Raw genomic sequence first — 11,478 nt, 5'->3', positions numbered from 1 at the left:
TGGCGGCTTTGCTCCTGCAGGGAAGGTTGTGAAGAGGACCCCAAGAGAAGCAACTGCTGGCTTCAAGCTGGCCTAGCCCAGCGCCCATCCTTCTGGGCCCTGTGAGCCTGCAGGCCGAGAGAGGCTGCTCAGGCTTGTCCCTGTCTTCGAGTTTTTTGGTGAAGCCAGCACACCGAGGATAGTACAAGTCGCCCTCCATGAAAGCTGATCCCTCCCATCCCCACTGAAGTGTCATCCCAAGAACGTCACCGCACAGCAGTCTCCCGGTGGCAGCCAGGTGCTAATGTGTGTGTACACGCATATATTAAACCAACCGGGTAACTTGGTGGATAATGGTGTTATCAGGACCCTGTTCAATTAAAGTAGATATTATCTGCAGTAATTGGGAAATGACAGCCCATAATGGCAGCCTGTGCCATTTTAGGCCCTAAGGAGAAGGTCTGGTTAAGCTACCACTTTGCTGGAGAAGGCAAGGCCACCGTCATTGGGGCGAGAGTGATAACTATGGGACCAGGAGAGACCCTCGGCTGCTCCTGTGGGTTGTACCAAGGCGTGAGGGGGGGAAGGCATGGGACCAGAGTTCTGGGCTCTCTGGCTCCCTCAGCACATTCTTGTGTGGCATAAAGCAACCCTTGTGGTAGGGCTTGTAGTTAAAACAAAAGCCAGTGCCCCAGATGCAGAGCTGTCTTCAGGCTCAAATAGAGATGAGAATCACAGACTTAGCCTGAATCCTGCAGCTCCTGGCAGGCACTGTCTGTCACAGACATCATCACGGCCACTTCTGGTCCATGGCCTTTGTGCGTCCAGCCTAGGGATGGAGTCTTGTCCTCGGTTGTGGCTCTGCGGCAGGGTGGGCTAAGCACCTGGCTCCAGGCAGTGCTTAGGCCTACTGGGTTGAGGAAGAGGACAGGACAGGGAGGGGCACACTAGCAGGCTGTGCAGGGAAGACAGAGACCATGGCGGCATTAGGAAGGGAGATGAGACGGGGAGGAAAGGGCTGGGCCGTGCACACTGGGCCTGAAGGTGGAGGAGGCAGTGTGGTCTTTGATGTCCCAGAGAAGACGGGCAGTGTTTTTGGGTGGATGGCTGATGCCCCGAGCCTGGTGATAGGCTGAGCATGGGGTGGGACTTCCTGCTGATGTGGGCAGCTGTGGTCTGCACAGGTGGACGTCCTTCTGGGCCTCAGGCTTCCCTTTCATTTTGTCACTGAGCTCAAAGCCCCAATTTCTCTGTCTGAACAGTGGCCATGGAGTCTGACTTGACCTTAGCCAGTCACCCTCTCTGACTTTGTCATCAGCAAACCCTCTGCTTCCTCCTTATCCTTTGAACATGACATCATCTGCTGCTCCTTGACAAAAAGCTAAGCACCCACCTCAGGGCCTTTGACCCTGTGGTCCCCTCCTGGCTTCTGCTCCAGAAACCCACAGAGCTTACCCTCCGTGCTTTACTTTCTGTGTGAATGCAACTCCTCGGAGAAACCTTCCCTCATGACACTCTTCCCAAAGGGCTCTTCTGGGCACATCCCTCCTTCATCCCCAGTGTCAGCTGCACAGGTATGTGCCCCCGAGTCACAGCAGCGTAGGACACACTGTGGGTTCATAGCCCATATCTGAAGGCCACCCCGAATGACTGGACGGTCATGGCAAAAGGGACTGCAGTCTGGTTTGGTCATGGGTTGAGACCTCCATGGACTACAGATTGCTGCTGACTGTCCTGGGCTCTGCCTCAGTGGAGCTGCATGGCTGGCTCTGGGCGGGGACCTGTCTCTGCCTGTCATTGATTGAGCGTGTTATTTTGTGTTCTGAACCGTGGATGAAGCACGGGAGATGTAAAGAAGCTGGTCACATGGCCCCCTAATGTGACACCAACTCCCAGCATCAGCTCCAGCACAAGCGAGACCGCAATATTTGTTTTAGAACTGGAGAAGTCGGGGCAGATTTCCTGGGGGAGGTGGGCTCTCAGCTGCCCCTGGAAGGGCAGAAGTACAGGACTGGGGATGTCGTGTCTTCCTCTTCCTAATCCCACTGATATTAAGCTGAGGGGTTACCTCCTGTGTCCTTCCCACCTCCCCCCTCTTCTCGTCTCTCCTTCCACACACGTTTCTGCAGGGCTTGCAGACAGCCTGTCACCTCTGAATCAGGCCTGTGCCTGGGGTGTGGACTATTCTAGGACTTGGCGGGTTCCCAGTCTGGGGACTCCAGCTCTTTGAGTTGGGGGCTTCCAGAGCTGGGCACCAGCAGGACACTCTGTGTTACCAGCCCGTGGCTGTGGGTGGTGCTAAGGGACCCAGAGTTTCTCTTTAGAATAAATCTCTGTCAGCTGGGTGGGTAGAAAGTTCCCGATGCCTTGGCGCCTTGGCCCTGCCAGTCAGTCCTACCCGAGTTCCGCCTTTAGAAACACCAGTACTGTGTATTATAGGGTGCTGTAAACACGGAGCAGGCCCCGGGGGAGCAGTGCAGGCCCCTTTTGGTCCTCATAGCATCCATTCTCCGTACCATGCTGAGTGGAAGGCTGCCATGCCAGGATGCCGAGGCCGTGGAGGACACAGCCTGATGTCCTCGTGGGAGGCTGGGGGCGGGGGGGGGGGCTGCAAAGCTGCTAGAAGGCAGGCAGGGTTGCTGTGGACTTTCTCACTGTGGGGCAGGGGAAGTTTAGAGTGGCCCGCTTCCCATGTCTGGCACTGGCATGTCCCTTTGGGAGGGTGCGGATTCCCAAGCCAATCCTTTGCTAGGTGGTAGAGAGGAGAGGGCTCTGCTTCCCTTTTGTTTTGCCTTTTAGGGTGTGAGATGTAGGCCAAGAGATGTCTACACAGTTGAGGGCAGTCCCTGCTCAGCCATTCACAGGCCAGTTTTCTGAGTACCTGGCTGGCTGGGAACCAAAGGTTTCCAAGGTGGGACAGGTCACTGAGCTGATGGAGCAGGGCTCAGGAGAGCTGAGGGGATGGTCTGGGCTCTGGCTTTCCCTACAGCACCCCAGGGATAGCTTGGTCTCCTGAGTGCCCACATCTCTCCTGGGGCACAGCCTTCTGAGGATCAAGAGTAGTGGCTTCCACCTTGTCCTGTGACAAGGTACAAGGGTACCCCATTTTCTGCCCTCCAGTCTGGTGTTTGGTTGGTTTTGGAAGAGTGAAAGGCAGCCCTGTGAAGGATGACTGGAGTTTTGGTGAATTACGGTTCTGCTGGCCTGGTTGTTCTCTGTGGTCTGGTTCCTCCTGGATTGGACCATGCCTGGGGAGGGGTGATAGAGGTCAGAAAGGCAAGACAGACCTGCTTGAGAGGACTCTGCATGGCCAATGAGACAGGTTCCTTTGCCCTCCCTGTGACGAGGCCCTCAGTTGGTCCTCATGCCCCTGGGTTGCAGCCCCTCCCCATTACCTCTATACCCTCATTCACTGCAGAGAACGCTCTGGAAAATGCCTTACCTTCGGCCTGTGAGCTAATGCTCTCCGGGGGAGGACTCTCTGCTCTCTGCACAGCTCCTCCTCTGGAACTGTCACTGTCCACCCTCAAGCCAGTGGGAGGGAGTAAGGAGGACTAAGCCAGGGACAGTGGGAGGGAAGAGGAAGGAGGAGGGACATGTTGGACTTGCAGCCATCCTGGTGGCTCCTTTAGGGGAGAGGCGCCCCTTGTTGTCCCATTTGAGCTTTGCTGGCTATTTAGAAGTGTGTGTGTGTGTGTGTGTGTGTGTGTGTGTGTGTGTGTGTGTGTGTGCGCACGTGCGCATGTGCGTGTGTGCAGTCTGGGGCCTGGGGAATGGACTTCAAAGCACCCTCTCCCCCTGCAGGTGGAGACCTATGTCCCCAGGGCTGTGTTCTGCTTCCTTTCAGGGTATTTTTACTTCCCCCTTGTTCCTGTTACAGCATCAAAAGATGATGGGAGGCTGAAGGAGGTGTGTCCGCCGGTCCCCTTGGAGGAATTGGAATCTGCCTGAGGACATGCTATGGCCAGGGGCTCGGCTTCTATCCTGGGAGGGAGCCCATGTGGGAGGCAGGGCAGGGTCGGGGCTCCTGATTCTGGACCTGCTCATGTTGGGCTTCCCTCCTCAAATGCCCTGATTGTTCCCACCTGTGGGTGATGCCCTGAGCCTCCAGGCGCTGTCAGGGAGCCCCTGGAAAGGGCTCCAGGCCTGGGCAGGGCCACTGTCAAAAGCTGTGTCATGCAGGCTCTCTGCATCAGCTGGCCCTGAGTGGCTCATACTCTGTCAGGGTGCCAAGCCCCCTCCATGTGACACTCACGGAAACAGCTGGGAATTCAGCAGGCCTGAGGGACTGCCTGCCACAGCAGTGGAGTGGCCAGAGCGTAGGGCAACCTGTGCACACACTGGGTTTCTGGGCTCTGTGTGGCTGTTCCCTCTGTGGGATGGCTTGGACATCCCACCCCCTCCCTGGCAGTGTGTGGTGTCACCTCCACTGCCCCGTGGTTGTCTGAACTCCTCAGTAGCCCCTTGGCAGTAGTGTGGCACCTCTGTGTCCTGTCTGCACACAGGTCATTGCAGTGACAGCTGCAGATATGCCCAAGGGGCCGGCATGGTGCCCAGACTGTAGCCTCCCCAGACTGACCACGAGAGAGACTCAGAGGAGATGTGCCTACCTGGCAAGGCAGGGTAGGGTTCTGGGACACCCCCGCCCCATGGTGACACTAATCTCTTTCTAACTGCTTGTGAACTGCCTTCCCCACAATCAGCCAGAAAGTGATTCCATCCCATAAAGCCATTCTCTTGAGGGGTGAAGGGTGATAGCTCTGAACAGAGGCCGCCTTGAGACCACCCTGAGGTGCTGGCTGGGCTCTAGCCCCAGGTCCCTGGGTCTTGGAGAAGGTGGTTCTTCCAGGTTCTCTGTGTGCTGTTTCTAGACCTGACCCATCTTGGTCTGCTGAGGGACTTTGAGAGAGTGGCGGGTGCTTCTGGGCTACCAGTTCACTGGCAGAGCAGGGCTAGGTGGGGCCCTCACTAGAATCTTGGCTGCCGTGGGCCTGTTGCTGATGGAAGATTTGAGGTCTGGGCTTGTAGCTCAGTGGTGGAGAACCTGCTTAGCGTGTGCTAGGCCTAATCCCCCCAACACTTAGTGTGAGGGCCCAAGGCCAGAGAGACCCAGAAGTTGGGACTGTAATCCTCGCATTCCCTTTCTTCAGTGGTAGGTGGTTGATGGGATGGAAGCACCCCATTTCAGTCCAGACTCCAGCTCCTCAGTTTGCATGGGAAACTGAGGCACAGAGTGGCCAAATACCTGGCTGGCCTTCACTTGACAAACCCTTGGAGAGGGGGCCTTGGTGTTACCTCTTAGCCCAGCCCTGACTTAGCTAACAGCCATTTTCCTGGTGGCCTCTGAAGAAGAGAGGGGAGGCAGCTGGCTTCAGGGGCCAGGCTGGGGGGTGTGTAGAATTCCCAGGGGAAATTAGCCCAAATTAGCTGTGAGAATGAGGGAGAGCTCTGTTTTCTCCTCTACCCTGCAGATAAATATTTAATCACAACAACAACAACAATGATGACAATAACGTAGAGGGGCTCAGGCTGCAACCCGAGCCCCACTAGGGCACAGAGTGGAGGGAGGGAGGCCAGAGGAGACCAGGAGACCGAGGCAGGGGGAGGGGCAGGAGGAAGGAACCCGGCTTCTCCCTCTGCTTGGGCGCTTCTATGGCTGGGGTGGACATGTGGAAGTGGGGGACCAGCTCTGAACCCCAGATCCCCACTTCTTCCTAGCCTTTGGCTTGCAGCTCCTGGCCTGGGCCCAGTCAGCACCCCAGCCTTCTTGGGCAGGCTGCTATCCTCCTGGACTCTGGGTCCCTCAAGACTGGGTGCCACAAACAGTGGGTTCCCCAAACAGCTGTTTCTTGTTCAGAGCTAGGGTGGGAAGTATCTGTGGAACTTGGCATAGACTTCTGCTGGGGCTTCAGTTTCCTGTTTCTATCATGAGGCTGGACTGGCAGGATTGGTGTTTTGCTATAGCTTCTCAAGGCATGCTGAGGGGCCCATTCCTCCCCAGCCATGCTGGCTGTCCCTAGGAGTCCTCTCTCAGAGGCCTGGCCTGTGAGGGCAATGGGTCCAGGCCAGCGGAGGTCTTTAAACATGACCCAGTTTCTGTTCCCAGCTCTGCATTTCCTCAGGAGCTGGGCCACAGCAGTGAAAATCAAGTAGAGATTTATGGCGTCTTTGGCGATAACCTCTGGGCTCCCTCTCCCAGGCTCCTGATGAGGAGTCAGAATAGTAAATGTCTTCTTCAGGCTGGGTTGATAGTCTCTCTCTCTCTCTCTTTTCCAGGTTGGTAGCAGTGATTGGAGCTGTTTTCTCCTCGATGCAAAGATCATGCCAGGATAGGAGCTCACCTCCCTTTCCACAGCCAGACACGGCAATCTGGCCTGCAGGACATGGGGACAAGGATCTGAGACCTCCTGTAGCTCTGGCCACTTTCTGTCGTCTGTGGATTTGGCCTGTGTGGGCCACTGAGCACTGAGCTCTGTTCAAGTATCAACAAAGAACAGGGGAGAGCTGTGGAATGGGCCGGTCCGTTGGCCGTCTCCAGCCACCCTGCTGCTGAAGCTGCCCTGCTCATGTGTACACAGGCCGTGGGACCCAGGGCCTGCTCAGGCTAGGAGTGGGGCCCATTATTCATGGGTCTCTAGGCCTTTTCGAAATGTCTGGGAAGGGAGGCTGGGGCTGGTGGTGGGCCCGGCTGCCCCTCTGCCTTCTCCTTAGCCTTTGTGGCCCCTGGGTGCCTTCATCCCTAGGGAAGCCCAAGGGCCACCCCCACATGAACTCTATCCGAATTGACGGGGACATCACGCTGGGGGGCCTGTTTCCTGTCCATGGCCGCGGCTCCGAGGGTAAAGCCTGTGGGGAGCTGAAGAAGGAGAAGGGTATCCACCGGCTGGAGGCCATGCTCTTCGCTTTGGATCGCATCAACAACGATCCGGACCTACTGCCCAACATCACGCTGGGTGCCCGCATTCTGGACACCTGCTCCAGGGACACCCATGCCCTGGAGCAGTCCCTGACCTTTGTGCAGGCGCTCATCGAGAAGGACGGCACGGAGGTCCGCTGTGGCAGCGGTGGCCCACCCATCATCACCAAGCCTGAGAGAGTGGTGGGTGTCATTGGAGCTTCAGGGAGCTCCGTCTCAATCATGGTGGCCAACATCCTCCGCCTCTTCAAGGTTAGTGCCCTCCATGGCCCAGGGCTCCTGGCCGGCGACTCCTTCCTCCTCCTCCTCTTCCTGATTGTGTGGGAGACTGTATGAGAACGGAGGCCACCCTCTTGGCTCTGGGGCCGGATCCAGTGTTTGAAGCTTGGGCGGGGCTGAGAGAAGTGAGGGTGGGGCTGAGACATAGGACTTGGTGCTGACCATGGTTCTGAGGCAGCGTCTGCCTTAGCTCCTCCTTCAGACCCTGAGCCTGGAGGGGGTTGGAAGTGTGAAGGAACATAAGAGAGAGGCAGACAGACAGATGGAAGACAGCTGGATCGATGGAAGGGCAGACAGACAAAATATAGAATGGAAACCACAGTGTTGCAGATTGCCAGGGGGATAAAGCGAGACTTTTGTTTTGACATTGTTTTCAAATAATTGCAATTCCCAAGAAAGATGTGTTTTTTTTTTTTTTTTCTGGTTAGTTGAGGAAGGCCCTGGTGGCCCTCTCATCCCGCCCTTCAGTTCTGGCTGGAGAAGAGTGTCCTGGTTTTCAGATGGGGGTGGGATTGTGGGTCCAGGGGCATGAAGAGAGGAAGAGGGAGCCAGCTAATTCAGCCTTAGCCTGGTTACCTGAACCTAGCCCTGGCCTCCCTCCCACCCTCCCCTCTGCCCTTGCCCTCTGCCCTCTGCCCTCTGCCCTCCTCCTTTACGACTTTCTCCTGTTCCTTCCCAGCCCCTCCCTGCCCCCTCCACCACCTCCCTTCTTCTCTTCCCGGGGCAAGAGCTGCTGATTTGCAATTCAATTGGAGCCAAGTGCTTGCTAAGCTGCTAAAACAACTGAAAGCTACTGGGGAGAGGGAAGAAACGGTACAAGCCTTTTACCAACAATCATGTCCCTGCTCCCCACCCCCACGCCTGCCTCTCTTGCTCTGTCTGTGAGCGGGAGGAAGAGGACACTGGTCCCCTCTAAGTCTTTCCTCTGGGTCCTTTTGTCCTGGTCTCCAGAGCTTGCTGAGGCCTGGGAAAGGCTGTTTGGACCACTTGGGGTGGGAGGAGAGGAAGCCAGTCCCTCTCATCCTGAGCTCATCTGTCTAACTCTGAAGACGGGCCAGCGCCCAGGATGCTGTGGTGCGTGTGCCTCCAGCAGGGGTGAATGGAGATGAAGCTCTCTGTTTGGCGGGATAGAATTTAGCCATGGCTAATCTCAGGCAACCCCTGCGGAGTGCATACCCTGCCCACATCTGCAGCCTTCATAAATGTGTGTGCACACGTGTGTGCGCCTGCTGTGGTCCCAGGGTGGCCTTTTCCTGAGCGGTTGGTTTGACTTGATTTGGGTGTAGGAGCAGCAGGAAGCTCTGAGGAGAAGACGCTCCGGCAGTGGGCATTTCAAGGAGTCCCTGGGGATCCCATTGTCCTGATCTCAGAGTACTGCATTGGAGTGAACAGCCTGCTTGGGTCCGCCCATGCCTCCAGCCTCACGGAGAAGCGGGGACAATGGGAAGACTGGGGCTGGCTGTCCCAGGCCTGTTCCACTGATGACTGGGACAGCTGAGTCATCTAGGCCCTGCCAGGCCTGGGAGGAAGGCAGCCTGGGCCACCCAACTGTGCTCCCAGTGATGTTGGCCCAGCCTCTAGCTCATAGCAATAGAGCCTTGTATGGTGCTCAAGAGTGAAGGGCCCTCCCAGTATCCACTTCACCTCTGGGATGGGGGAGCCACCGGCCCCCGACTTTCTGTGTGCTGAGCCCACAGAATGGCCTGTCTGGATGTTAGACTTCTAAGCACAATCTCAGGAGTACATGTATCTGGGGACAACGGGCTCAAAGCCCCCCGAGATGGGGGTAGCTGGTATTTCTGTGCTATTCCGCCCAAGGATGGGCACAGTTGGTATGATAGGAGCCAGGGCTCAGGCCTCAGGCCTCCTTGTTCCCTGTCCTGTTGGTCAGGTGTGAAGAGGTCTGGCTGCTTGGTCTGTGCCTGTGTGAACACAGGGATCAATGTGCATTGTGAGTGGGCAGCTGCATGGCCTGCTGGTCTGTAAAGAGAGGGAGGGCATCCAGAGGCCATGGTCTGTGCTCCCTAGGTCCTCTTAGTTAATGCTCTAAGCTGGGACTAGAGGCGTCTTCACTAATGAAACTGATAGAGATGAGAGCCTGGGCCAGAAGCTCAGCAGCCATTACAGAGGCAAGAAGGTTAACCTGGGGAGGGTGGGCAGGGCAAGCTCAGAACGAGAGATGGCTCTCCAGCTCTGGGGCATATGGGTGTCTGTCCCTGTGTGTGTGTGTGTGTGTGTGTGTGTGTGTCTGTCTGTCCCTGTGTGTGTGTGTCTGTCCCTGTGTGTGTGTGTGTGTGTCCCTGTGTGTGTGTGTGTGTCCCTGTTGTGTGTGTGTGTGTGTGTGTGTGTGTCTGTCCCTGTGTGTGTGTGTGTGTGTGTGTGTCTGTCCCTGTGTGTGTGTGTGTGTCCCTGTGTGTGTGTCCCTGTGTATGTGTGTGTCCCTGTGTATGTGTGTGTCCCTGTGTGTGTCCCTGTGTGTGTGTCCCTGTGTATGTGTGTGTCCCTGTGTATGTGTGTGTCCCTGTGTATGTGTGTGTCCCTGTGTGTGTCCCTGTGTGTGTGTGTGTGTGTGTCCCTGTGTGTGTGTCCCTGTGTATGTGTGTGTCCCTGTGTGTGTCCCTGTGTGTGTGTGTCCCTGTGTGTGTGTGTCCCTGTGTGTGTGTGTCTGTCCCTGTGTGTGTGTGTGTGTCCCTGTGTGTGTGTGTGTGTGTTTCTGTCTGTCTGTCTGCCTGGCTCTGCCTCCCAGCCAGAACAGAGACTAATTCTTGCAGGAGGACCTGGGCTCTGCTGCTGTGATCAACACTCTCCTTCCCTCCGGGGGACAGCCTGCCTGGGGGCTGCTCTTGGGAAGCAAGGGGCCAGCTCTCCTGTGCTTCCTCTAGACTGCCAGTCATACAAACTGGTGCAAAGTGGGATGGGGACCCGGCCGTCTTTGGGGAGCAGATGCCTGACTCTGGGGATCCACCCGGATAGCAACCAAGGTCTTACATCTTGCTCGGTCAGCCTTAGCTTGGCCTGTTCTCCCAAGGGAGGGGGTATGAGTGTGTGGAGAACACCTTGCCGAGGGTCCACAGTCTCTGAGGAGGACGTGGGGTGGCTGTGGATACCATGTGATGGTGACAGGGTCACCCCTAGCCAGGGTCAAGCCTGAGGGTTAATCCTTGACCCTCCAGGGTCATTACAAGCCCACTTACTGTATCATTGACACCAGAGTGTGAATGAGCCGGTAGAATCTGAGATGCTGTGGAGGGTGGTCAGGACAGTGCACTGGTGAGAACTCAGAGGAGACGGCTCTTTCTCTCAGTTCCTCTTCCTTTTGCATGGGAGAGTGCTGAGGCCTGGACGAGAGGCCGGTGAACTTGGGCCGAGCCCTCCAGCATGCTGCTTGGCGTTGTTCTGCCTTCGTTTTCAAAGTGTGTATGACAGTTGCTCAACCCCCTGAGCCAGGTGGATGGAATTAGGAGATGGGGTGTGAGCACGGTCAGCACAGGGCCTGGCACACAGTCAGCCCTCAGGAAATGTCACACCCAGCTTGGAGCTGGGCCTCAAGTCAGCATGAGACACTCCATGGGTGCAGAGGGGCTGGGAGCAAGCAGGCTGAACAGACGGTGACCTTTGAGGCTGATCCGGGAGAGTTCCCGCCATCTGCTGGGCCTCTTCACTTCTTCCTGTGGGGGCTTCAGCTCAGAGCTGGCTGGAGCAGCCAGCCTCTCCCTGGGTAGTGACAGGGCTCTCCTTGGGCCTAGAGAAGGGGGAGGGGCTTTTAATCGGCTCCAGCCTGGCCATGAGGGGACTGCCATGGCACGCTGGGCTGTGAGTAACCTCATGGCTGTGCCTACTGAGCAGGTCCAAGGCTCAGCCCTCAGCCCCTGCCCCGGACTCCCGGAAGCTTTGTGTTAGAGTTGAGGCCACATTTCCTGTGGAAGAGATGGTTTTGTGTTTTCACCATGTTTCCAAGGCTCAGCCCTCAGCCCCTGCCCTGGACTCCCGGAAGCTTTGTGTTAGAGTTGAGGCCACATTTCCTGTGGAAGAGATGGTTTTGTGTTTTCACCATGTTTCAGGTCATGGCTGAGAGGAACTGCCTTCCAGGCCCAAAGCTGGGGCTTAAGGCACTGGGCCCTTCCTCCTTGTGAGCAGTGCCCAGGTTCTTTCTGAGCTCATCCTGGGTATAGCCTCTGCCCAGCCCTCCCTCCTAGCCTTTCCCAGCCCTTTCTTATAGCCTCTTGCTTGGCCCTGCCTCATGCTTCTCTAGAAGCTGCTCAGTATCTGGAACCATCTTTCCCTCCCTCCCTCCCTCCCTCCCT

The 11,478-nt window shown here is 56.7% G+C and overlaps 1 protein-coding gene across 2 annotated transcripts in view; it reads left to right on the top strand.

Moving 5' to 3' along the window:
• Nucleotides 1–6,628: 6,628 nt before the first annotated feature.
• The window catches only part of Grm4 (glutamate metabotropic receptor 4), a 72,241-nt gene continuing 67,391 nt past the window's right edge, over nucleotides 6,629–11,478 (top strand). For both annotated transcript variants that reach the window (XM_035451649.1, XM_035451648.1), the window contains exon 1: nucleotides 6,629–7,147. In XM_035451649.1, the coding sequence (XP_035307540.1) occupies nucleotides 6,629–7,147 (519 nt within the window). The remainder of the gene's footprint in view (nucleotides 7,148–11,478) is intronic.

This window comes from Cricetulus griseus (genome assembly GCF_003668045.3).
Source record: "Cricetulus griseus strain 17A/GY chromosome 1 unlocalized genomic scaffold, alternate assembly CriGri-PICRH-1.0 chr1_0, whole genome shotgun sequence".
NCBI classification, from domain to species: domain Eukaryota; kingdom Metazoa; phylum Chordata; class Mammalia; order Rodentia; family Cricetidae; genus Cricetulus; species Cricetulus griseus.
This window is presented reverse-complemented; position numbering and strand designations above follow the sequence as displayed.